Genomic DNA, 25,501 nt, shown 5'->3' on the forward strand with positions numbered 1-25,501 from the left:
GCTTTTGATCAATGGCGTTAAGTCGATGTCAACTGTCAAATGTTGTTTATTTGGCTTTTGTTCTGGAATAGACTTTAGGCCACAAACATCAGAAACTTCATAATCTTTTTATTTTTTGTTTCTATATTATTTTAAGAAATACAAGTAGGTTTTCTCAGGAGATTACCTGACGTGAGCGACATTCAAAAAATTACAAAATTTAATTAAAAGTAGTAACCTTATTCTCCACAACAAAAATAAATTTAATTTTATTGGAGAAACACGAATATTAACCAAGAAATAAAACCTTTAATAAAATATAACCTATATAAGTGTTCAATGTCACAAGAAAATATTCGTATTTATCAGTACAAATATGTCAAAGGTTATATAGTTTTGACTTACAACTATAGTCTGTAATAAAACAACACAATAATAATATTTAACTAAATTAAACATTAGTGATTACTTTTTTTAAATTATAAAAAAAAAAAAAACAAATTAACATGTTTCAGATCATCTTTATTAAATGGATATAAAAATCCTACATTTATTTGTATTTTAATATAAGGCACTTTGAGGAATGTTTTGTAGAGTATTTTAGATATTATTCAAATAACTCTTGAATTTTTAATTTTAGTAAATAATAGATATGTAAAAATTCTATGAATACATTTTACATTAATAATTAACCTCATTTTTCTTACAATACTAATGATTTGAAGTTAAATACTTTAATGATGGAAAAGTCTAAGGCTTGTATGAGCAAGTACAATTTTGTGTTCATTGCAAGCATCAATCACTTCCTTGTCATTGTTAGATCCCGACGGACTTCCGATGTATTCCACACCACACTGAAATTAAATAAGGTTTATAAAACAAAAATAATATACTTGTATATTCTATATTCTACAACAACCGGATTAGATTAGTAGTTTACATTAATCTTGTTATTAAATTAACAGTACAATTATGCTCATTCGCATTGATTTTAGATATCCCTAGACAATATTCAAATAAAATATATTTACGCAATCGATCTTTTCTATAAATGTGAAATAATGATAATATTTTAGCCTATTATTTATACAATTTCAAAAAATAGTCGGTACCTGAACCGCTCTGTCAATATTATCTCTGAAGGGGAAAAATGCATCTGAAGCGAGTGCTACTTTGTCCAACTTCTTGACCCACTCGTCTCTCTCTTCGGCCGTGAGAAGTGCGGGCGGTTCCCCTTCAAACAAGCTTTTCCATTGATCTAGGGGCAGATCCGTTCCTAAGACATATAACATTTTCATTTTAGTAACATAACACTGGGTCAATAATATTTTGAATTTATACAATTCAAAATATTATTTAAAATCTACCGTCAGAGAGGTAATCCATAAAGTATATATTATTATTTCGGAACGGAGTCGATACTATAACAATAGATTTAGTGTCTCATAAGAGACATGTCAAACATCAGATCAGGCCAACAACGAAACGTTTCGGAGTCGCTCACCGATGGTGCCGTTGACGTAGTTGTCGATGGCGTTGGACAGCACGGCCCGCGAGAGGCCGGCGCGGGCGCGCGCGGCGGCGGCGAGCACGCGCGGGTGCGCGCGCGTCCACCACAGCGCCGCCTTGCCGCCCGCCAGCCGCGTGCAGTGGATGCGCGACTGCTGCCCCGCGCCGATGCCGATCACCTGCGACACAACATACTGATCTCAATGGCGGGCTGAGGAATCCTTTCCTCTACGTTAACCACTATTTTTACGTACAACAATTTATTAATAAATAAGGAAATATATTTTAGACGAAGAACATGATTTTTCATTTGATAATAGTTAGATTAGAAATTTAAGTTTAACGGACCTGTCCATCCCTCGCGTAGCATACGGAATTACTCTGTGTATATTTTAAAGCGATCGTTGCGATGATTAGATCCCTCACGGCACCCGGGGGCAGATCTTTGTTGGTGGTGACGATATTTTTGAAAAGTTCCGATGTAATCTTTGCGTCGTTACGTCTCTGTTCGAGAGTGAGACCGAAAATCGTCTTCTGCTCCATCAAGTCCGGTCTATAATTGGGATCCATCTAAAAAAATAAAAAATAATAAAGTATGAAGACGAAAATGTCCAACATAGTTTATTTAAATAAAAGGTACGTCAAAACTCGCCTGGAGCACACAGTAGTTGCCACCCTTTTTCTTTTTGAGCACTGCAAGCGCGGCGGGAGTGTACCCGGGCGCTACGATGCCGTCCGACACCTCCCGTGAAATGATCCTAGCGGTGATCTCGTCGCACTCGTCGGAGATGGCGATGAAGTCCCCGAAGGAGCTCATGCGGTCTGCGCCTCGTGCGCGTGCGTAGGCGCACGCCAGCGGACTGAGCTGTGGCAGGAGATCTGCCACCATGCACACTGCCGCCTATTAGTACACGCTTAATTAATGCCTCGTCATTCATTTTAATACTTATAGGTATTATATGTTAAGAATTCTCACCTCTTCTTTCGTCAAAGGAAGACCGACAGCCGCTCCAGCGGGTGAAACGTGTTTGAAGCTGGTGGCTGCTGGAAGACCTAAGGCCTCTTTTAATTCAAGGACCAGTTGCCATGCGTTTAAGGCGTCGCAAAGATTTATGAAACCAGGAGATCCATTCAAAGTGGTCAGCGGCAAGCGATCGTGGGTTGTGAAAACTTGAGCTGGCTTTTGATGTGGGTTCATACCTTAAATTATAAAAAAAAACTCAGTATATTTTATGTACAAAATAATTATTGTTGACGTTCTTAGTCTATGTGGTCACACATCAATCATCTGAATTAGTTAAACCGTGCCTTAACCTTAACTGGACCAGACAGGCTCTAGGTGGCGCGTGAGCTGTACAGTGTAATTAATAACAAAAAAAAATTGAGTGGCATTCCACTATGTATTTGCTAATAATTTACAATAAAAAAGCTCAAGCACCAAGATTCTAAATAGACCCGACAGCTCTATTATATATATATATATATGAGATTTTTTTTAAGAATTCAGCGACTCTCTCTTGATGTAATCTGAATTTTATAATACTTATCATCTATTATTAGATAAAAGTTGCTAATTCGTCTAGAAAATATTGTAAAATATGTTTTTTATGATTATATTACATATTTATGCAATATCTTTAAAATTTACAATACGAAATTGAATCATCAAAAAAACAAATTCCATATTTTAATATTTCTTACCATATCTCAGAGTCAGCTGTGATTGACCTGCTGAATATTGCTTTCGGAAGTAGTCAGAAATATGAACATCATACTGGGAAGTGTGTGTGAAAGCCTTTAAAGCCAATTTTTGCCTGAAAAGAGATAGAAGGAAGAAATATATTGTAAATAATTGGGAAAGGCTATAAAAGTCTTATAGAATCTAGTCTTTACACATATTATAAATGACTTACCTTGTATCCAATGAAGTTTGATGATCATTACTCTCCTTTAATTCCTTAATGACTTTGTCATAATCTGTGGGATCACAAATGACAGTTACTCTGTCGTGGTTCTTGGCAGCTGCTCTAAGTAATGTTACACCTCCAATGTCAATGTTCTCTACCGCATCAGCGATGGTGACGTCAGCCTTTGATACGGTCTCAACAAATGGGTAGAGGTTGCAGACAACTACGCTTATCATGTCAAACTTTTGACGCTTCATATCAGCCTGATCGGAGTCTGTAAGCCTGCCATAAAGGAACTATTAGAATAAGGAAATGTGTACTTATGCAATCATAACAATAGGGACATAATAACATTTTATTGTTTAAAAAAAATTATATATATTTTAATAGAGATATCAATATGAGGAAACCACAAATATATCAAATTGATAAGTGTAACACAAGGTCCATATTTATAAAAACAATAATGAGCTAGGACTTGCAGAAAAAGAAAATTCTTCAGAAATTTGAAAACTTCTATTCATTAAGAGGAGAAGCATTTCTATAGATTATTTACTTTACACATAAGTGACAGATTTTTAAATAGCCTCCATGGCTAACAATTGGATCGGAAATTAACAAACAGGAACTTGGAGTCGATCATGCTACGGTATCTCGTATTGTTATAATAAGCTTCAAACAGTCAGTTCAATCAGTGTGTTTGATTCAATGTGGATACATATAGTATTAGCAGTATATATATATATATATATATATATCTAAAACACCTGTTAGGAAAACTCAATTCTTAAGTGCAAGCCCCTAGTAGGCAAAGGAAAAGTTCACGGATTAATTAAAAATTAACAAGCGAAAATAATGTAGATCGGAAATTGTAACATATGGAAAAGAGGCATGGTTACATTCATTCAAATCATTATTTACAAAACCTACTCCTAAAACTGAGTTTAAGTTTAACAACAAAAAAAAATGTGCGTAACAATCAAACATTGTTTTGATTCCTGTGGTACCATTTACTAGTCTGTTTGAGTAAATGATCTCGAGTCCAATGTAATCATTTTAAGTATGTAAACAATTTGTTTTAGTGGTATCTTAAAATTTATACTAAAATCCAAATAAGTGCTATGGAAATTTTTACCTTGATAATATCCCAGCATGAACAGCTGGATGAAGAGACTTGACACGTCCTCCGAGCATTTCTGGAGCTCCAGTGATATCGGACACATCCTGAACTTTAAAACCAGCATTGCGAAGAGCTGAAGCTGTACCTCCGCTGCCAACTAATCCAAGGCCGATTTCGGAGAGACATTTCGCCAAAGGTATCAAGCCTGTTTTATCTGATACACTGAGGAGAGCTGTAAAAATATTTTATATTGATTAATATTTATATTTTTCTATATCAACTAAGTATTTGATTTTATATATGAAAATTTTATTTAAATAATAAAAAAAAAAAATTCTTACCTAATTTTCCATTGACTGCCATGACTGAATCTTCGTAATGGTATTATTGAACTGTGTGAACAATGTTCTTCAATACCGTGTATCAATTTGACCTAGCAGAGGGGTCCTGATAACAGAATAACTTGTTTGGTAAATAGTAATAGGGTTGTACATTAATACTAATTTTATAAATATCATTGACTTTATTTTTGAAATATAGTCAGAACATATTAATGAAACACTGAATCTATAGCCATAGATTGTTTCCATTAATGGAATCGGCTAAAAATTAATTTATATTTCACAATTTTTCAACATTCTAACATGAACTCCATAGCTAAACAATATTTCATCAAAAATCGTTAATGGCAGAGTTACTTTCATATTTATAATATTCCTAAGAGCTGAGATAGGCCATTGGCAGAACATATGAACCATAACCGAAGTTGTTACTTTATTTTTAATGTACTAGCTAATAGGTTTCTGTATTGTTTTCTTTTTTTGTAACGATAAACACCAACATTTTTAAAATATGATATAACAATATTTTGACAACCCTATCTCATTTAAGATTCGTATGATGAAAATAATGATGTAAAATTATCTTACAAGAGAACACTACCTACTTACTAAATAAACAAGTTAAGAATTATTTGTTGTAAGAGTTATTTCGAAGAATTTTTATTTGTTTAATACCAAAATATAATATCAATTGAGATCTTTTTTCAATTAACTGATGTATTTGCTTTATTACACTATCTATACCCTTCGGTTATTTTAAGTGTTAAAGCTATACTAGCGGTTAAAGAATCATTCCGCATCGGGGTGACGCGGTAAAAACTTCGTGTATTTTCTCACTTGATTACTATCTATAAAAAAATAAAATGACAGCCCGTAGATACATAATTTATTTTAGTTCTAAGTCAAGTATAAAACGCGTAATAAGATTTGCTAGCTGATATGAAGTTTAGTTCTTAAATTAATCCGTGAATTTGTGTAGCCATAAGTTCCCACCTGTTATTGATCGGATTTATTAATAAGGACTTAATTTAAAATTGCCTAGTAGTAAATAGAAATATAAAAGAAAATGACATCAGGACCCTCCAAGGCTCGAGGTTAATATCATATTAAAAATAGTCATTGTCTTGATTAGTCATTGCCATTTTTAAACAATTTTTTTGCTTAAGGGAAGTTTGAATCGCTTCTGATTAGTTTGAATTACTTACATCTCTCTAAAAAACATTATTCTAGTCTTTTATATAGAAACTCGCTCGTACAATAGGCGTAGTTCTTGATCAGATAAAGATCACATTTCCCCATCGTTGCTTTTATTATTACAAATGAGTAACTATTGATCATTTTACTTTATTTTTCTGACGAATAAAATAATTGTTATGTTTATGCAAACAGTACAAGTAAAAGACGTAAATCGCCGTCGATTTACGTCTTTTGTACTATCTCTAAGTAAAACAATAATAACATTCCCTGGATTTGTATTCGAATATAATAAATTAAGATATGAAAATAAATATTTTATAGAGATAAAATTTAATCGATTCTACTGTCGATTTAATTCAGAGGGAAAAATATGACACGATATACTTGAGTCAAGTCAAGAATATCTATTATCAAATAATTTCAATTCCGAAAGTTAAAAAACTGTCAAATACGTTATTATAATAAATTAATAATACAAGAAATAAAACAATGATTTATAGTTCTTGGTTGATGGTTCTTTAATTATTTATTACTTATATAAGCTTTAATTTTACTTCTAAACCTGATAATGTTCAAAATGCGAGTTTTTAAAAGTTCAACTGGAACCTGGTATAGGTTATAAGTAGGTACTACATTGGTTTTCCATCTCTGCAAAAAAAATTACACAGATTTACGATTAAATTTATTTCAGGCAGTTATATGATTAATATAGCTCAATCAAAAATTGTATTGATTGAGAGATTATGCAATTATCTAAAAAAAAAACCCTGGAACTTGTTCTTTTAAGATTTACCATTTATGATAAGAAGAATAGTTTTGCACATATAAATGACCAATAGACGTCTAATGAAGTCTATGGAGGCATATACTCATCCAGCAAAGTAAAAAAGCCCCTGCATCTAAGCCGCAGCAATCTCCAAGACTTAACTTGACATACACACAAGAATGAATCCCTACAGATCCATGTGTATAGCAACAGAGATGGATCCAACACCCCCACAATACATGAGACACATAGACTTGATTGATGAGATGGTCATCATCATCAAATGTAGGATAAGAAAACTACAACTTCACAATAAAATCAAAATATTCTTTAAATAGGCTCACACAAGTACTTATGAATCATCCTGTAACATGATGATTCATAAGTCTAATTCAATGTCAATGCAATTCAATAATGTGTGTCTAATTCAACGTAATGGCATATCCTAAGCAGTCGTTTCAAAATCGGATGACACAAATAGCGAAGGTGCATTGGGAAAGCTTGTGAAGATGGCACAAAATTTTTGGACACATGAGATTTATATGGACTTTTCACAATTTCATTATAATAGACATTCATGTAAATTTCAGCTTTTATGATAAGTTATACAAGGGTGCATTTAGGAATGCCACCATTTTATTTTTAATCGGGCTATAAGTGTAGCATTATTCTTTCTGTTCTAAATATTTACAGAAAAAGAAATATATAAATTTCACATTAGTTCTTGAGATTTGGGTGTTTATAACTACTATAATATTGATTAATATTGTTGCATATGTCAGTTGTATTCAATAAAAAAATCCACAACAGTAAATAGTCTAAAATATTAGAGATATTAATAATAAAATTACTAGAATTATAGTAATTAAGAATGTATATACACACAGAAATAGTTAAGAACATATTTTTCTGTTAAAGGCAAAGGTCCAATCCTGTTGAGGAGATCTTTTAAATATTTGATGAATATAAATTTGTTACATATTTTATTACATATTATTGTTACATATTATAATAGCTACTATATACATAAGTTGCATTTTTTGGGATATGTCTGGAAATTATGAGTATGGATGTTGTAAGTCAGCATTGAATACAACCTCGAAAAGCACAAGACATTATTTCAGCGCTTTGAACTTTCAGCTATTTTCCATAGAGAATGACCGTCAAAAACAGTAAATAACAAATACATACATAATTTTAAAAAATAAATAAAAACATATTCGCTATCGTTACATCTATTAAAGTAAATAATAATATAAACATTTTACTTACCAGTAATAATTGATAGTTATGGTTAGGGCTATGTAAGTAAAAGTTTAAAAAGTAACCCTTTTTACAGTTATCGATTCAATTTACATAAAAAAAACACAATCGGTGTGAATTAAATTATAATCTACAAGCCAGTATCCACATGTAGATCACATGGAATAATTCATGTCATGAAATGTCATGTTGTAAATTGTTTATTTATAAGCCGATGTCTATAAATCTAAATAATCCGTTTAATTATATATTTTTGTATTTTGTCACTCTGTGGTTTATTTTATTATTTATTATTGATAATAAATTAAGTCCAGTCTACACTAGCTAGGATTCCGTTCTATTACTTTATAATATATACTAAAATTGTTTTTTTTTTTTATTTATTAAGTTAAGTATTGTTTACATTTTCTTAATTTTTAGAAGATAAATTGTATGATTTTTTTAGTTTGTTTGTTAGTATTTAATAATTCTATAATGGATGCATTACATATTAGCTTATTGTATTTGTAATTTTTTAACGTTAATCTTATAATTATTGCGGAGTCCCTGCACAATTACAATATTACTTTAGTTTTAGTCTGTACCAATGTACCTAACGATCGATGTTGCTTAATTAGATAAGTCACAATACCTTGAAGGTGTGGTCTCTGGTCTTTCTATGGTAGAGATTGACAGTTGGTACAAGGCATAATTTGACACTATTTTCACGTGTTATTTCAAACACATTAATTTGTAAAATAAAAGCAAATTTAACAAACTCTTATGTCTCTACCTATAGAATCAATAAAACCAGCTGGTAAAAGTTGGCGGGAAATAAATCAAGAGCGAAAAGCTCTAAAGCGTCAAAGAAATGAGGAAAAAATTGTGAAAAGAGAGAAGCGGTTAGCTATTGAGAAGGAAGCTGACTTACAAAATAAAGAGGAAATAAAAAAAGAAAAGCAAAATGCTGAAATTTCTACTATTAGCATAGCAGTGCCAGGATCTATATTGGAAAATGCTCAATCGGCTGAATTACGAACATATTTGGCGGGTCAGATTGCACGAGCTGCTTGTGTTTTCTGTGTAGATGAAATTATAGTATACGATGATATTGGAGATAAGTTAGATACAAAAAAGTCAAAATTGGAAGATATTGATGGAGTTAAAATTGCACGAAAGAGTTGCGTACAATTAGCAAGGATATTACAATATTTAGAATGTCCTCAATATTTAAGAAAACACTTCTTTCCAATTCATAAAGATTTAGAATTTGCGGGACTGCTAAATCCATTAGATGCACCACATCATTTACGCATGACAAATGACTTTAAATTTAGGTATTAAATATATATGTTTCTTGTGCTTTTTTTGGAATTTACTATTATTCTACAATTGATACTTGGATTGTTTCACTTTTGTGAAGTAAATTTTTATTTCAGACTTTGTATTCCGATAGGTGGCTAGTTATTGTAATTTGCAAATAACACCCTGAAATATAGTGATAGATGAATAACTTTATATCTTGTATTTAAAATAACATAATAATCTTGTATGTATAATGAATAAAATTTTCTTAATTTTAGGGAAGGAATAACAATGAATAAAAAAGTAAAACCAGGGAAAGGTTCACAAGTCAATGTGGGATTATTACAAGATGTTTCTACGGACAAATTATTAAATCCTGGTATTAGAGTTACAGTCAAAATGCTACCGTCTTCAGAAGGTAGTAAGAAAATGAAAGGGAAAATTGTTAGTCTAACATCACCAAGGGCAGAAACTGGTGTGTACTGGGGGTACACAGTAAGGATAGCTAATAGCCTCAGCCAAGTCTTTACACTTTGCCCCCATAAAGATGGGTATGTAAAATTATATTATAGTTGAATTTTAACTTTTTTAATTCATAGATAATATGATTTTACACTCTGGCTTTACTTAAATCAATGATAAAATAATAATGAATTGGTAGTCTCATTAATGCCTCAAATACTATTTTTACAGGTATGATTTAACTATAGGAACATCCGATAGAGGTACACCTATAGATGATTTACCAGTGAATGAAGTCAAATACAATCATGCTTTAATTGTGTTTGGAGGTTTGCATGGTATAGAAGCAGCTCTTGAGAGTGATGAGCAATTACAAGTTGAAGAAGCTAGCTTGCTATTTAATCATTATGTCAATGTATTACCTAATCAGGGTTCAAGAACAATTCGAACAGAAGAAGCTATACTCATAGCCATGTCCAGCCTTAGAACAAAATTGAAAGCTAACCATGAGCCGATGATATTTAAGGAGAGTGGGATAGCTGTTAGCTCTACATTCCCAAAAAATGAAAATTTCAGTGAAGGAAACAAATTAGATTTAAGCAGATTTGACTAAAACATCTTATAAAACCATATGATTCTTTTATTTTAGTTTTTATAAAAGTATAAAAATATATGGAAGACAATCACTACAAGGAATGTGTATCCCTAATATTACCATTGGCCTTTATTTCCTAATTTATTTACCCTGCAGGTAATTCAATCACTTATATAATTCAAATTTATGAACTATTTTTCCCAATTGTTTGTTGAACGGTGTCCCGCATTAATTTAATAGTTGAAGCTTGATCCTGTGCTTTTATTACAGCTGTACCAGAGACAATCATATTTGCACCAGCCTAAAAAAAAACAAATTCACTTACTGGAGAATAAAAATAAAAACTTAGTATAATAATTAAATTTTAAAAGGGAAATTGAATATACTTTTGAAGGATGCTAAGTAATATTTCATTGAATACTTTCTTTCTTATCAAAGTATAAATATAGTTTTCTTGTTTTACCTTATTTAAAGATAAATTAAAAAGGAACATTTAGTTTAATTCCATAAATATAACTCATTTTGCAATTTAATATACAAACACATTTTTTATTTGATTAAGGCAAGTTTTCATCATTGTTGTAAAGTATAAAAGTTTTTTTTTATATGTACATACATCAGCACAACAGCTTATAGTTGAAGGACCAACACCACCGTCAACCTCAATATTTAGGAGTGGATAATGTTCTCTAAGGTATTTAACTTTCTCCATTTGATCTGCCATGAACTTTTGCCCTCCAAAACCAGGCTCTACTGTCATTATTAACACCATGTCAGATATTGATATGTACTTTTCGACTTCTCCTACATCTGTACCTGGTTTTATTGCCACTCCTACCTAAGAAAGCATTTTTTTTATTATTTATATTATAATATGGTTAAATATTTTTAGTCATCATTTGTTAAAAAAATAGAAAAAACTCTTTTTTGAGAGGTATATTATACCTTCATTCCATTCTCCTTTATTTTTCGACATACATCTTCCACATTATTCACTGGTTCAATATGAAAAGTATATTGATTTACTCCTGCATCTGCCATAGGTACTATCCACTGGAATCATTAAAAGTACTTTTTATTTTATTTTACTCAGGAGTAAATGAGTTACATATACTATTATAAAATGGAAAATTTGATATTACCTCATATATAAAAGATGTAACAAGTAAGAATGATCCTATTACTAAAATTAATTTATTTAATATAATTTTTTTTTGTAATGAATAATTGCACCCGTTGAAGTTTTTTTTACCTGCTCTGGCTTAGACACCATCATATGAGTTTCAAAGAAGGCATCTTTAATTTTGCTCCGAAGACATTTAACTATTGGGTGACCAAATGTTAAATTAGGTACAAAATGTCCATCCATGACATCTAAATGTAAATAATCGGCGCCGTTATCAAGCAACTTTTGAGATTCTTCGTATAGTTGAGATAAATCGGCATTGAGAATGCTCGGACCAATTAACGCTTTTAAATTACGGCTCATCTTGTAATATTTTTCAAAATGTTGTTTTCAAGCTGTATTTTACGCCTTATCAAAGAAACTATTATTATAATATATTCAAAATAGTTTTTGTCAGAGGTTATCTTTATCACGAAGAGTATAATTTACTTTTTATCACTGAACTTGTTATGACATATTATGACCAAAGACAGTATAAGTCAACTATAATACCATATAACATATTACGTCCTTAGTTAATACGGAGTAAGTTTTCTGGTACAACTATAAGGTGAAAATAAATTAAAAACAATAACAATCTACATCCAGTAATATGATAAAATTAATAAACATTTCGTTTTGAGATAGATTTATTTTATTTTTTTATTACACAGCAACATTATTTCGTTAACGTCAAGTGTGTCGCTTTAAAGAATAGGCGCTAAATAACAAATATCATTTTCCTCAATCGTACCGATCAATCTCTTTCGTGTCTTCTCCATCACGTGACATTGGCGAAATAATCTGTGCCCTGTCGGCACTCGGCACAACTAAAAGCCATTAAACTAAGAATTGAAATTGAATTGAACAAATATTATATTAAACGTAAGCGATCAGGTTCGTAGGAGCGAAGGCCAAACATTTATTAAACAATAAGTTTGTGTGACTCTCTTGTTGTATGTTTAGATATCCAGACAGTTCAGTTTTTTGAGTATCAATAACCGTCGGAATTAGAAGTCTGAATGCAGTTGGGCAATTATCATCATCATCGTCATGATCAACCCGTACTGCTGGACGTAGGCCTACCCCAAGGCGCGCCACTGAGCCTGATCTTCGACCCTTCTCATCCATCTTCTACCGGTTCACCTTCTGTGCAACATCGCTAGCCGATTTGCGGTCTCCACTCTAGAACTTTCTTGCTCCATCGGCTATCAGTTCTTCTACAGATGTGACTAGTTCACTGCCACTTCAGCTGGCTAATCCTTTTTATTCTTCAGAGATACGCCAAGCATAGCGCTCTCCATAGCCCGCTGAGCGACTTTAAATTGGTGGACCAGTCGTACTCCGCCGTCTCGGCTACGTAATTCATGTCGGGTAGGACGCACTGTTTGAAGACCTTCGTCGTCAGGCACTGGGGTATTGGCTACGGGAAGACTCGACGTGATTTTCTAAACGTTGCCCAGCCCAGTCGGAATCCTTCAATTGGCTTCCCTCTTGAAGTTGTTTTTACCTAACGGCATAGTTTGCCGCAGGTATAGGTACTCTTGAATAACTTCGATACGTATAGCGCTCATAGAGATAGGCTCCGAACCGTTAATGATGACTTTGGTTTTATCCAAGTTCACGCGGAGGCCGATTTTTAGAGAAGCGTTAGCCAAGCTGTGCAGCATTTGTTGCGAGCCCTGCAACGATTCTGCCGTAATGACGACATCATCTGCAAATCTCAAGGGTGAGATGTACTCGCCGTTAATATTAATGTCCTTACCTTACCAGTCCAGCGTCTTAAACATATCTTCAAGAGCGTAGCTAAACAGTTTCGGAGAAATAATGTCTCCCTGTCGTACGACCCTGCATAATGAGATAGATTTAGTTCTGTACTTGGACACTCATAGTAGCAGCGTCATTCAGACATCTCAGCACTTGGATACATAGCCAGTCTATCTGGCACTGTTGCAATGACTCTAAAACAGCCCAGGTTTCTATAGAGTCAAAAGTCTTCTCATAGTCTATAAATGCCAAGCACTTATACTCCTCGGTTTTCTCTTTAATCTACGTCACTGTGTAGATGTGGTATATAGTGATAAATCCTCATCGAAACCCGGCCTGCTCCATTAGCAGAAATTCGTCGAGTCTTCGCGCGCGACGATATGTAATGACTCTTGAAAATAGTTTGTAGACATGGCACAGAAGTGAGATGGGTCGATAGTTCTTCAATAGGGTTTTATCGCCCTTTTTGAAGAACAAGACGACCACACTCTTGTTACCTGCCATGCCTTTGGAGTTCTCCCTTCAAAGAGAACGAAATTAAAAAGCTTTTTCAATTTTGGGTAATTATACTCCAACCAATTAAATTAAACAGTTTTATCAGTCGGGTGTTCGAATAATAAAAACAAATTAAATTATCTGAACTCGGTATAAATTTCGGTATAAATTCATTAAATTCTTTAAAAAAATATGTTTTAAACATATCAATTTAATTATTTTATCCCGTCAGGTTCATCTTTGTTCCCAATAGTTAGTCATAGTTATATTTTTTTTCGTATATTGATTATTTATAAGAAATAAATAAATATGCACTCTCAATTGGTGATTATCAGTTTTTTTTATGATGTAAGAGATTATTTATATATCTATATAGGGTGAAGCTCTACGAAACAAAATAAACGAGCCGACTTTATTATCTTGGTGTGCGTGACAGCAACGCTTGACACTCACCAAACATCATGCTAAATAATCAAACAGTCGTTTAGTATTAATGGACGTGGTCCTTTTTACTAATAATTACCAATATAATAAGCTTGACCCAGTTTATTTAAAGTATTTATTGTACTTAGTTTGCTGTATTTATGTATTTTGTTTTTTAGAACTGGTGCTTTTTAGAACTTTTTACTATTTTCGCCATTTGTATAATTGCTGATTAATTATTATATAAACTAGGATTTAGGAGAATAAGATACAAATGTAAAACCTTATTAAAAAAATAGAAAAAGAAATAGTAGTTAGACGAATTGGTACCTTAAAGGCGTTTCCATTGAATTAATGCTGTCACTTAGGACATTCTGATTAAATTTACAGTGCGCGTGAAAGCATTTTCATGCTCTTTAAGACGTTTTCTTGTGACAACTACCTTTATTATCGATGAAAATTACTTTTTCTCAAATATGCTGTGAAATATTAAAATTACTTTCAAAAAAAGGATTCGGCTGGGTTTTAAAAAGCTTTGAAAATATGAGTAATGCTACAAAATATGAAAATAAATTTTGTATTCAAATCAAATCAAAGTCTTCCCTTTTAAATTTCGAATATAAACCAAGTCAGGAAATTTAATTTTATATAAGCCCTGTACAATGCCATGGCTTGAACTATGTTGGCGTATAGTGCCAGCAAGGAAAATCCAGGTTTTTCCTATTGAACAAAAGTCTACCCAATGTGGCAGCGAAATTTATGAATCTCGGAACCTACTCTAAAACCTGCTCGATATTCCATCTTCTGTCAAAAAGGGTAGAAATAAGGAAATTAGATTTCTATCTTTTCATAGTGATATATAAATAATCGAAAAAGTTTCAAGCTAAATAAAGACCATCTGGATTTTTTAAATTGCCAATATATTGTGTTGATCCCAGTTTTATTAAGTTTCATGAAAATTACATAAATGATTTTATTTATCTACTTATTTAAAATTTGGATTTTTGTTATACTATGTTTTAGGGTATTTTATTGTGATTCCAAAAATTTCTGCAGTTTTAAATTTTGTAACAACACTAAAGAACACATCTTATGTAAATTTCAGGTTTGTTTGATCTAAATTTTTTTTAAAGCTATATTTTTGTGAATAAGTAATTCTTCATATAAATTATACATATATCATTATAAACGTGATATCCATCTAGTCTCTTATGTAAAATTGAATAGCTTTCTAAATTAAAATATATTACTGACTTTAAACCTCGTATAATGATAATATTATTGTATAATATTGTATTTAAGGCTTATAAAAAATGTTACGAGTTACATTTAACAACAGGAGTGTGCACGCAAATTTTTTATTTTACTTGGTGGTGAGACATTGTTAAAGCTCGCCTGAGTAGGTACCACCCACTTCTCATATATTCGCTTCTCATGTCTTCTCATATATATACCGCCAAGCAGCAATGTTTATACTTCTTATGTTCTGTTTTGAACGGTTAGTGATCCAGTCTTATTACAGACACCAGGGACATTATATCTGTGGTCTCAAGGCTGGCCCATTGGCGATCACTTATCATCAGGATTCTCACGTACCCGTCCTACTTACGTAAATAAAAAGCTAGATTAGGACAAATTCCATAACTTGTCTCTCATCAGTCACCAGGTCCTGCGAGTTCTTGTATTAATTATAAACAATTATTCACTACGGAACAAGAGAAAAAAGATTTGTTAAACAAAATTAACAGCCGAAGAAATAAAGTTGCGTCGGGAGAAATCCGCTCTTTACCAGCGGCGGAAAATATGGTAAAATTGGTAAGAATCCATGTAGGTAGTGAAATTTTTCACTATTTATATTATTTTGCAACACGTTCAATAAATTTCCTCTAATGTAAACTTATTTATAATTTCTTTTGATATGAATGTTAATATTCATGTATTATATAATATAGAAATTCAAATTCTACCTAATATTTGTTTATTAGCAATGGAATAAATATTTGGAAGTATCAGCTCAGCGATGGGCAGATCAGTGTGTGAAAAGTGGTTTGTATGACGGAACAGACTCGTGTAGAGATCTAGGTTAGTGCAACGTTTACAACATAAATAAATGAAACCACAAATATTGGAAGTGGTATAAAATATTAAACTGTAAGAGGTCAATGATAGCTGGCCATAGGTCACACACTATTGAAGAGAAGTATAATACATATACAATTCGTATTAACCCGCAGAATACTTATTGGAGACTTTCTAGCGATGTTTTAATTTTTATCCGTCAATCAGTCCCTTACAATCTGCTACTGGACATAGGTCTTTTTAGATCTAGACTGCTGCAATGGCCACCCTCGGCACGGATTGGAAAGACTGAAGGGTCGTTTCCATATAACGCATCCGCGACCACGCCCGTGCTGGACTAGGCCCGTCACATGGTGACCAAAAGCTATCTATTTCGCCTTCCACATCCAGTTCGGCCAGCTACGTTCTTCAAATCATGGGTATACCTAGCGCGAATTCGCCCAGGGCCCTACGCTACGTTTGTATGTACTCTTCTTTAGGACTCGTCAGCTCCAACAGCCTTAGCACTTTAATATGACGTGACTAGTTTAGTCGGCTTAGTTACCTACATTTGATTCATTTTGGCAGCTATCTGTTTTGGGCGGCAGTTATATTTTTTATTATTTATTTTAGAGATTAGTATTTTTTTTATTTTACTACATTAAATCAAAACGTTCAACGTTTCGTACATCCGTTTGTGAGTCATGAGATGTCAGGAGAGACAGGGCCGGATCTAACATATGGCTTTTTGGGCTTCAAGGCCCCGTGGATTCAAGGGGCCCTCAGCTAAATCAAGTCAAAGTCAAAAATAGGCAATAATGCGAAAGAATCTATAACTTTATTAAATTAAACATATCGTATGGTTTGCAGCCCTGCGAGTCCTGCAATTAATCAAACCCATTCAATTAATTTAATTCAAGTCTACGTTCAGATATTTTTTAGGTGGGCTCCAAAGCAGTGTTAGCCCTGGGCCCCCTAAGCTTACGGTCCGGCCCTGAGGAGAGAGCTATATAATACATACTTTATTTTTTAATTTAACTATAGAGTATATGCAAGTGGGACAAAATATTGCTACAATATACGATGAGGCGCCGGGACTGACCGTAACTTCAATGATTGATTTGTGGTTTGTGGAGCTACTTAACATGAATGCATCAATTTTGTCACATTACATACCGTGAGTAAATTTTAAGCTACCTTGTAGTGTGATGTTGCTTTATATATTATTTGTGATAGATTTGAATTTTGAATTTGTATAAGAATACTTTACCGTTATTGATTTTCTTTTATTAGTATTACCAGCCTGGTACGTACCACGGCCGGACAAATCCTCTTCTTTGACACTATTCTCTCATTACGTGTTTTTTCCGAGACAAGACGAATTATTTCATAAGGAGACCAACTCTTTTACACTTTGGCGAGGCCATATAGTCTTATAATATTTATTATTTTAAAACTCCACTTTGTTGTTGCTTCTTTTAAGGCCTTGGAAGCCCTATACAAACAAAGAAAGCGTAGGAGAGCTAATTTTATTATTAAACGAGACTAACATAAAACATGCGAGTAATTTTTTGTCAAAATTTAGAATTGATTGTGGTTCATATTATATAAATAATAAAGGCGTAGGAAGGTATTGTTTTATAGGATTTTCATATTTTTGTGTATTTCCCTGAAATATGCTTTGAATGTTTTTAAAAAGTCGTCAATCGTGAACATCGGCTTAATTGGGGATTAAAGTACATCCCTTATATTTTTACGGTGACAAGTTGATGTATATAAATATTTTTTAAAATAATTAACGGTATGAAGACGACAGCCTATATGGCTATGTATCTTATTATTATTAATACTTACAGTTTGTAAATATGGACGTCAATGACTCATACGATTGACCATATTAGGATTGAGCCTTCAGGATGACCATGAATACATATTAAGCCGTTTAAATATAAGTTGGTAAAGGTGTTCTTGCAGAAGATAATGTAACGTAAATCGACGAAAAAGCAGTCAAGCTAATGTGTCTCTTACCTATGGATAGAAAAGCTGTAATAGTCATGTAAAAAGTGCGCATCGGTGTATTCATAGACACACTGTAAAATGCACAAACTACACATTTTTGTGAATTTACACTATAAAATAAATTAAAAATATACTGGCAAGTTTTACATTTTTAACCGACTTCGAAAAATGAGGTTCTCTATTTGACCTTTATACATATTTGTCTATGCAATTTTCTAAAAAAACTACTGACCCGAGGTCCCATCGACCTCGGGTCAGTAGTTTTCGTTATAGTCGGGTTTTCGTTATTCCCTTTCCGACAGCAATTTCGTTCAATCGAAGAAATGTATCGTATTGTGCATCGTATCTTATTTTTCATTCATATGCTTAATGTAAATACTTACGAAAGACAAGCTTAAGATTTAATTCGAAAATGTGAGAGTTAATTTAATTTATCTAGTGTTTTTACTTTACGCATATTAATTAAAAATACAAATTTTAATTTATAAAGATACCTAAATGTATATTGCATTTAACGAATATGCAATTTTAATCTCAATATTTCGCACGAAGCGGCTTTTTATTGTGGTTTTACGCAAAAGTATCAATGGTTTCTAGCTAACTAATTCGGTGTATGTTACATACATATTATATAAAATATGTATTACCGTTTTCTATAAGTACAAGTAAAGCAAATACTACTTGAATCCCTTGGTAATCATTACTATTATGTTAGTGACGAATGACGATACTTATAACTTCAAGGGATTGCCATTTGAAATTATAAAGTATTTATTAAACAAAGTTTAAATGCACAGTTAATTAACAGAAATACACTGAATTATAATTTTATTAAATATATTCCTGATTTTTTTGGAAAACAATACAAAGTTACAATAAATTTAGGAAATATATCATTTTCGTTTGTTCTAAAAGTAAATATAATAACAACACTATTTCATTTCATTAAAGTTTTCCTTTGATGCCTGCTCTTTGATTTGTTGATTTGATTCTCTATTTTAGATCTTCACTCACAGGAATGCAACATTATGATTACTTCACGCAACTTGTGTGGGCCAGCACAACTCAAGTGGGCTGCGGTGGAGTTAAATTTAAAGTAAAATCTGTGTTCTAAAGTTTGTTAAATAGATATATTGAATAAGTTACAGAATCTGTAAAATTGTAGGAAATAGGCATGGAGTCTGGCTCTTTGCAAAACAGAACAGTCAGTAGGTTGGTATGTAATTTTGCACCGGCTGGCAATCAGTTCGATAAATCTGTATATAATTTTGGCTCACCGAGCACTCGATGTGATTTTGGACGCAATTGTGATTCCGAATATACATATTTATGTTGTAAGTAACGAATTAATATTTAATAAAATTAAAACCCTAGTATGTATGTCTGTACATAATTGATTTAATGTATCAGTAACATTTTTTTTATAGAACTCATGTATCTTAATTAATTGTTCTAGCAGCTTCAAGACTGACTTCTACTGTTAATGAAATTTTAAATTATGACGAAAATACTAAAAATCCACAAAATGCAATAAGTAATATAAATTTTGGTACCATTAGCAATGTACCAGAATGGTCTAAAAATACTAATTTTGTCATAAATTCAGATATTGAACATACAATGCCTACAACGAAAGTAGTCGAAAGTATTGATACACAGTTTGATTTCTTTTCTGATCTATTTGATATGACTAAGCAATCTCTGTTGCAAACGGAACAAAGTACTACCAAATGTAAAGAAGTTTTGGCAGTAGACGAATTTATTGAATTATTAAAAAGTAGAATCAGTAACGATAACATATTGAAAGATTTTTTGCTATCAACAACTAGACTGCCAAACCCCGAGCCTATGCTCTCAGATGGAACTGTAGCAGCTATAATAAAACAGTTATATAGCAAAAAAGAATCACCTACAACAAGTAAATTACCAGAGAATGATAGTTTAAATTCAACACTTTTGGTTGATTTAGTAGAAGCGGTCATATTTAGACACAGTGGTAAACAATTTTAAATAAAATTTGATTCGATAGCTCGAAGGAAAATATTCAAATAATACATTATTACAGATAAATATACAAGTACCGAAGACACCAAACTACTCACCCCAATTGTTTCTGAAGTAAGACCTGTCAAAATACAAGCAGAACTCGGAGAAGTTAAATCCAATAATGAGTTTACAGGACACTATTTTTTTCCTGAAGAAGAAGGAGATCAAACAGAAAAGGAAACAGCTGACTTATATGACGAAATCATTCCGACATCCGAAATATCATTAGAAATCGAAGAATTAAAAAGACACCCTGGTACGAAGGATTTCTTAGAAGAAATTCTTGAATCGGATTTTATTACAGAAGACACTATGAGGGATAATATTTTATCAACTGTAAATAATCCAAATGGTATGTTTTGAAAAGAAAAAAATATAATATAATTTTTAAATATAATTTTAAATAATAACATACAATTTTAATACATATATAATTTTAGTTTAACTTTTAGGGTCAAATATTAAAGCCACATTATCTAATTATTCTAGATGGACCAATATAGGGAATCTTTCATTTAAGCAATATAAAAGACTGAAAAGAGAAACAAGTGATGATTTATTTATAAATTACATCGATTTGTTGAAAACATTAGCTGATGATTTAAGAAAATTAAAGTTACATGAAAAATTCCATTGTTCACATAACTCTACAGAGAAAGTGTCGTCTTATTTTTTTATTTTAGGTCTTTTAGCTGGTACTTGTTGTATTTTTCAAGTTATATAAATTAAAATTAGAAGAACATAATATTTATTATTTTATTACATGAAAATATATATAGAAATAAATAGCAATAAATTATAATGATTAATTTTGTTTGTGTTATTACAAAGGCATTTGCTGTTAGAATGTAATGAATTTTTACTCTTCCATGTATTAAGAATTTTTTTTAACACAGAATAATACAAGTCACCATACGATATTATATCATTGTTATAGTCAGTTTCATATTTTATATTTTCTCTTTTCTTATTCCTATAGCTAAGTAATTTTTCTTCTAATCTTTTATTAATTAGTCCATTTCTTTTATTTCTGTAATTTTTATGATAACAATTACATTCTACAAATGTTTCAATAATATTTATTCCATAATTTTTTGTAAACATTTTTAAAGAATTTTGTCTCGAATAAGATTTATTATACAGGTCGTTTATTTGAATGGAAACAGTTTTATTAGAATGTCGGCGGTTTAAAGAACGTCGTTCACAGTAGTCCTCTTCGTCACCTGAATCAAATTCAGAACTTGTAGTTTCCACAGGTAATTTAGCCATTTTGTTTCTATTCATATAATCTCTAGTACATGTCGATGTACGCGTACAGCCTTCAACGTAACCAGGAGGTGTACGGGAACCCATATGCCCAGCTGCACCTCCTGCTCCTCCCGGTATAACACTACCTGCACTGTCAGTTAATGAAGCGGCTGTCCAAGTACACGTTAATTTTCGTGTACAATGCTTCAAACGAATAAATGGCGTATTAGCAGTATATTCTGATGTACTTTCTGTCGTTTCCGATGTGGCCGATTTTCTTAAAGATTGTTTGCTTTCGTCATCCTCAGAATTAATATCATGAAATCGCCGACCACTGAAATTACCCGTGTTCAATTTTCTAAGATGCATAAGTTCATCAAATGATAAATATTTTTCAGAAACAGGCTTCCTATTTTCTTTTTGATCATAATTAAGCTTTAAGGTTATGTGCTCCGTTTTCAGTTTTTGCTTTGAAGTCGTTCTTTTTGATATCCTGTTTTTCTTATTTGATAATGTGGTATACTTCATGGACTTAAGCTGGGGTTCTTTTTTGTGAGTAAAACCATCTATCTGCCAAAACGGTTTAAATTTTGTATCATCTTCAGACACACTTCTCTTTATTTCACTAAAATGAGAAAAAAATACTTTAACGAATAAAGTAAAATACAAATAAAATATCTTAATTGAATAATTTACCTGCCTGTAATTTGGGTAATTGTCTTTTTGTTTATTAAGAAGTTTTAGATTTTGTTCGTCTAATATATTTATATTTTCAGTAGTAAAGAGTTTTACTTGTTTCAAAGTTGGATCATATTTTCTTAACCCCCTATTAGGAAATAAGTCAAAATAATGTATTTCTTCTTGCTTTTCCATATTATTTTTGACTTTAGTTTCTAAAGTTCTAAGCATGTTTGGACAGCGTTGAATTGGATAGTTAAAGTTAAAACATTCACTGTTCGTATTTGGAATACAAAGATTAGTAGTTGGGCAAGTTATTTGAAAGTTATGACATCTACAAAAATCTTGAGGATAGGCGAGAGCTTCGCGATCATCGCAGACATGTGTTTGAGGATTAATTTTTTGTCCTCTCGTACATTTTAATTTTTGTTTACATGGATTACATTCTGTAGCAAAATTTTTTATAATCTTAGATCCTATATTACGAGTACACTGTCTGTTTATATTATGTTTCCGGTAATCTCGATCTTTAAGATAATTTAATGGAGGGGTAGTGTAGTCAAATCTTCGAGAATCTGTAAAGAATGATTCTGGATGAATTGAATCGAATTCATTTCTATGGTCATGGCCATGATATACTCTTGAATGTCCTTTATCCTGATGGAAGAGATCATCTCCATAATTTCGGGAAGTATTTCTGTGATTTATCCAAAAATTCTCGCTATCCAATGTATGGCTGCGTTTGACTGCATCTAAATAGAAAATATTTTTCAAAATGAATATATATTTATATGGAAAAGCCTTACATTACTTTATTATTAATCTTAAGATAAAGTGCTTTTCAGATATACGACTTAGAATTTGAATATTCATATAACTGAATGAAAATTTACATTATATGAAATTTTGAGTTAAGAAGTTGACCTTATTGTATCAAACGATAGTCTCGAAGATAGATAAAGCACAGCGATATATTTATTTCTTCCAACTGTTTCTGCTTTTAAACATAAATGAAATTTATTAAATATGTTTCAATTTTTGTCAACTGTTTCGCGTCGAATATGACTAAAAGATTTTGGTTTCTACACTATTTTTATCGCGTGTCGTGTTATGTTTGAGCAAAGAATATTTTGTGATATCATATTATATATACCGAGAGTGTTATCCTGCACAATAATAGAGCTTGATTTTTTGTTGCTTTGAGGAGTTTCATTTTTGCATGATTTTTTCATGTGCTTTAAATTATTATAAACGGGATCAATTTCTTGCTTTGCAGAATCATTAAATAAATTGCGAATCCGAAGTAAGCTATTGGCTATTGGTGTCGCTGGTAACAATCTACCTAAAAAATAATGTGTATATTAGTAAATTCTTATCAAAAATATACATGTTCTTGAACATAAACCACCGAGTTTTTATGTATTTATAATTCATTTTGTCCTTGGTGGTAAAAGAAAACATCGTCAGATAGCCCAATTGACCGGGCGTGGTGGAATAGACTAAAAATAAGAAGGAATGCCTTTAAGTGTAGCTTGTAATCGTCCCACTGTAAGCAAACAATGTAAAGGTAAGACAGATTTTTGACCTGAATTACTTTTGAATTTTTTTGAATTACCAAATACTTCATTGGTTTGTAGTGGTCGACGACATAATCCAGGAAAAATGATATCAGGATCCATATCGTCTAGGCATTGCGTCGCAGCGTATCCAATAATATAAACTGGTTTTCCATGTACGTTGCCCCGTGGGGCGAAATTACAAACGAGTCTTACTGCGATTGTTTTTTTATTATTGTTAACCTGCAATATTTTTTAATTAAATATACGAATCAGCTAATGAAGTAATAAAAAATATAGAAATGAAGTATTTCACGTATTCAAATGAAGGACTGTGGTATAAGGTCTGAATTTTAGGTAGCTTTAAGATATTATTAAAATCATTTAAAATCGCTTTCGGTAGGAGTTCAAATATATCGATACGTAATAAATATCACACTGTATTAGCCTACGAATATAAATATCCAATAATAATACTAATCTATGAAGCAAACTATTTTAAATAAATCTTACGTAAAATTTAGCTTTTCCACATCCAACTATTTCGGTAGTGGCCCAAATAAGTTGTGTAAATTGATTACTTTTATAGTCTCGAGACCTAAAAAGTATATAGGTAGACTAAGTATGTTTCTCATCGTTATTAAATTCATTTCAATATCCTTTTACTTTATAAGGAATATAATTGATCAAACAATCAATACGTACTCATTGTAATATGTAACTACTCCGGGATAGTTTAATGATTGCATAAACCACATTTCGACGAAGCTTTTCACATTAAGACCAGGGGATGGTCCAAATATCGTGGCAATATTTTGTCCAACTTTCATGTTTTCTAAAATGATTGCATAATCAAGAATAATAAAACCTATGCAAACATTCTTAATGAATATTATTATTGATCCTATGTTACCTAAATCACGACATTGATCTTCTTTTTCGGGCCGTAACGTTTGGTCACATTGATCCACCCACCGCTGAGCAGATGTTGCTAATTCTTGAGACCAGCTCTATTATAAAAAAAATATTTAATTGAAAAATTGGGAAATAATAATACTCTAAAATATATTTCAAAATTATGAGATCAACCAATAATGCGAAGTCAAACATGTACATAAATGATATTTTTCTTAATAAATCTTTTGGTATAAGCTTTTATAAAATTTCTTACAATCTTTTGCATGTTAGCAGCTCCTGGCAAAACATTCGAATGGCCCAATGCAATGAAATTTCTTCGATAATTGATATGATCGACTATTGCTTTAATATCATTCTCTGTTAGTAATGCTTTTTTATCATACCCTAAGCATGTTGAACTCGGACCTGAAACCTAAAACGATTGAAGTTAATGTATATTATAAAAATTCAGTTTTTATAAATTATCTGAAAGAAAATAATCACCTCGTATCTGCAAAGTGTATGGTTTGGGCATATTTCACAATATTTTTTTGAATAAGCATAAATACTACAAATAGAAATTATAAAAACGAAAAATAATTTTAGCATGATAATTTTGTTTAAATTATTAATGAATAAATAAAATGACACTTTTAAATAAATTATTTTCTTAGCTTACTAGATTATTCTCTATAACACTTTTACATCTTTGAAAGACATTTATAC

The 25,501-nt window shown here is 31.7% G+C and overlaps 5 protein-coding genes across 5 annotated transcripts; 2 read left to right on the forward strand and 3 right to left on the reverse strand.

Moving 5' to 3' along the window:
• Positions 1-484: 484 nt before the first annotated feature.
• On the reverse strand, positions 485-8,239 carry LOC125065096 (bifunctional purine biosynthesis protein ATIC). The gene is made up of 11 exons (XM_047672522.1): positions 8,092-8,239; positions 4,857-4,962; positions 4,531-4,747; positions 3,402-3,677; positions 3,190-3,302; positions 2,465-2,688; positions 2,141-2,389; positions 1,837-2,058; positions 1,484-1,667; positions 1,092-1,255; positions 485-833 (listed from the first exon to the last, which is right to left on the reverse strand). Exons 2-11 carry the CDS (start codon positions 4,876-4,878, stop codon positions 714-716), a joined length of 1,791 nt encoding a protein of 596 aa, XP_047528478.1. The 5' UTR covers positions 4,879-4,962; positions 8,092-8,239; the 3' UTR covers positions 485-713.
• A 480-nt stretch (positions 8,240-8,719) lies between these two features.
• LOC125065098 (putative methyltransferase C9orf114) lies at positions 8,720-10,743 on the forward strand. The gene is made up of 4 exons (XM_047672524.1): positions 8,720-9,398; positions 9,645-9,917; positions 10,060-10,579; positions 10,694-10,743. Exons 1-3 carry the CDS (start codon positions 8,845-8,847, stop codon positions 10,439-10,441), a joined length of 1,209 nt encoding a protein of 402 aa, XP_047528480.1. The 5' UTR covers positions 8,720-8,844; the 3' UTR covers positions 10,442-10,579; positions 10,694-10,743.
• On the reverse strand, positions 10,463-12,064 carry LOC125065099 (ribulose-phosphate 3-epimerase). Its single transcript, XM_047672525.1, has 4 exons — positions 11,676-12,064; positions 11,369-11,476; positions 11,040-11,261; positions 10,463-10,724 (listed from the first exon to the last, which is right to left on the reverse strand). Exons 1-4 carry the CDS (start codon positions 11,910-11,912, stop codon positions 10,608-10,610), a joined length of 684 nt encoding a protein of 227 aa, XP_047528481.1. The 5' UTR covers positions 11,913-12,064; the 3' UTR covers positions 10,463-10,607.
• A 3,145-nt stretch (positions 12,065-15,209) lies between these two features.
• LOC125065097 (peptidase inhibitor 16-like) lies at positions 15,210-20,937 on the forward strand. The gene is made up of 9 exons (XM_047672523.1): positions 15,210-15,378; positions 15,933-16,088; positions 16,259-16,355; positions 17,376-17,508; positions 19,353-19,446; positions 19,516-19,684; positions 19,807-20,346; positions 20,416-20,748; positions 20,886-20,937. The coding sequence occupies exons 1-9, from the start codon at positions 15,241-15,243 to the stop codon at positions 20,897-20,899; spliced, it is 1,674 nt and encodes a 557-aa protein (XP_047528479.1). The 5' UTR covers positions 15,210-15,240; the 3' UTR covers positions 20,900-20,937.
• LOC125065442 lies at positions 20,912-25,333 on the reverse strand. The gene is made up of 10 exons (XM_047673024.1): positions 25,280-25,333; positions 25,050-25,201; positions 24,792-24,888; positions 24,584-24,713; positions 24,392-24,476; positions 23,917-24,121; positions 23,476-23,664; positions 22,345-23,074; positions 21,506-22,269; positions 20,912-20,928 (listed from the first exon to the last, which is right to left on the reverse strand). Exons 1-10 carry the CDS (start codon positions 25,308-25,310, stop codon positions 20,912-20,914), a joined length of 2,400 nt encoding a protein of 799 aa, XP_047528980.1. The 5' UTR covers positions 25,311-25,333.
• Between the last annotated feature and the right edge of the window lie 168 nt (positions 25,334-25,501).

The sequence above is a fragment of the Vanessa atalanta genome, chromosome 7 (assembly GCF_905147765.1).
Source record: "Vanessa atalanta chromosome 7, ilVanAtal1.2, whole genome shotgun sequence".
NCBI lineage: Eukaryota > Metazoa > Arthropoda > Insecta > Lepidoptera > Nymphalidae > Vanessa > Vanessa atalanta.

What these genes read in the sequence shown, in the direction of transcription:
- LOC125065097 (XM_047672523.1), top strand. Translation starts at nt 15,241, where the DNA reads ATGATTTTATTTATCTACTTATTTAAAATTTGGATTTTTGTTATACTA. An exon ending in ACATCTTATGTAAATTTCAG is followed by an intron (nt 15,379 to 15,932) that starts GTTTGTTTGATC and finishes GTCTCTCATCAG; the next exon opens with TCACCAGGTCCTGCGAGTTC. An exon ending in AGACTCGTGTAGAGATCTAG is followed by an intron (nt 16,356 to 17,375) that starts GTTAGTGCAACG and finishes ATTTAACTATAG; the next exon opens with AGTATATGCAAGTGGGACAA.
- LOC125065099 (XM_047672525.1), bottom strand. Translation starts at nt 11,912, where the DNA reads ATGAGCCGTAATTTAAAAGCGTTAATTGGTCCGAGCATTCTCAATGCC. An exon ending in TAAAGGAGAATGGAATGAAG is followed by an intron (nt 11,262 to 11,368) that starts GTATAATATACC and finishes ATGCTTTCTTAG; the next exon opens with GTAGGAGTGGCAATAAAACC. An exon ending in CTATAAGCTGTTGTGCTGAT is followed by an intron (nt 10,725 to 11,039) that starts GTATGTACATAT and finishes GTTTTTTTTTAG; the next exon opens with GCTGGTGCAAATATGATTGT.
- LOC125065442 (XM_047673024.1), bottom strand. Translation starts at nt 25,310, where the DNA reads ATGCCCAAACCATACACTTTGCAGATACGAG. An exon ending in CTGCTAACATGCAAAAGATT is followed by an intron (nt 24,889 to 25,049) that starts GTAAGAAATTTT and finishes TTTTTATAATAG; the next exon opens with AGCTGGTCTCAAGAATTAGC. An exon ending in GACAATTACCCAAATTACAG is followed by an intron (nt 22,270 to 22,344) that starts GCAGGTAAATTA and finishes TTCTCATTTTAG; the next exon opens with TGAAATAAAGAGAAGTGTGT.
- LOC125065096 (XM_047672522.1), bottom strand. Translation starts at nt 4,878, where the DNA reads ATGGCAGTCAATGGAAAATTAG. An exon ending in CAAACTTCATTGGATACAAG is followed by an intron (nt 3,303 to 3,401) that starts GTAAGTCATTTA and finishes ATCTCTTTTCAG; the next exon opens with GCAAAAATTGGCTTTAAAGG. An exon ending in TTCCTTTGACGAAAGAAGAG is followed by an intron (nt 2,390 to 2,464) that starts GTGAGAATTCTT and finishes GTGTACTAATAG; the next exon opens with GCGGCAGTGTGCATGGTGGC.
- LOC125065098 (XM_047672524.1), top strand. Translation starts at nt 8,845, where the DNA reads ATGTCTCTACCTATAGAATCAATAAAACCAGCTGGTAAAAGTTGGCGG. An exon ending in ACAAATGACTTTAAATTTAG is followed by an intron (nt 9,399 to 9,644) that starts GTATTAAATATA and finishes TCTTAATTTTAG; the next exon opens with GGAAGGAATAACAATGAATA. An exon ending in CTTTGCCCCCATAAAGATGG is followed by an intron (nt 9,918 to 10,059) that starts GTATGTAAAATT and finishes CTATTTTTACAG; the next exon opens with GTATGATTTAACTATAGGAA.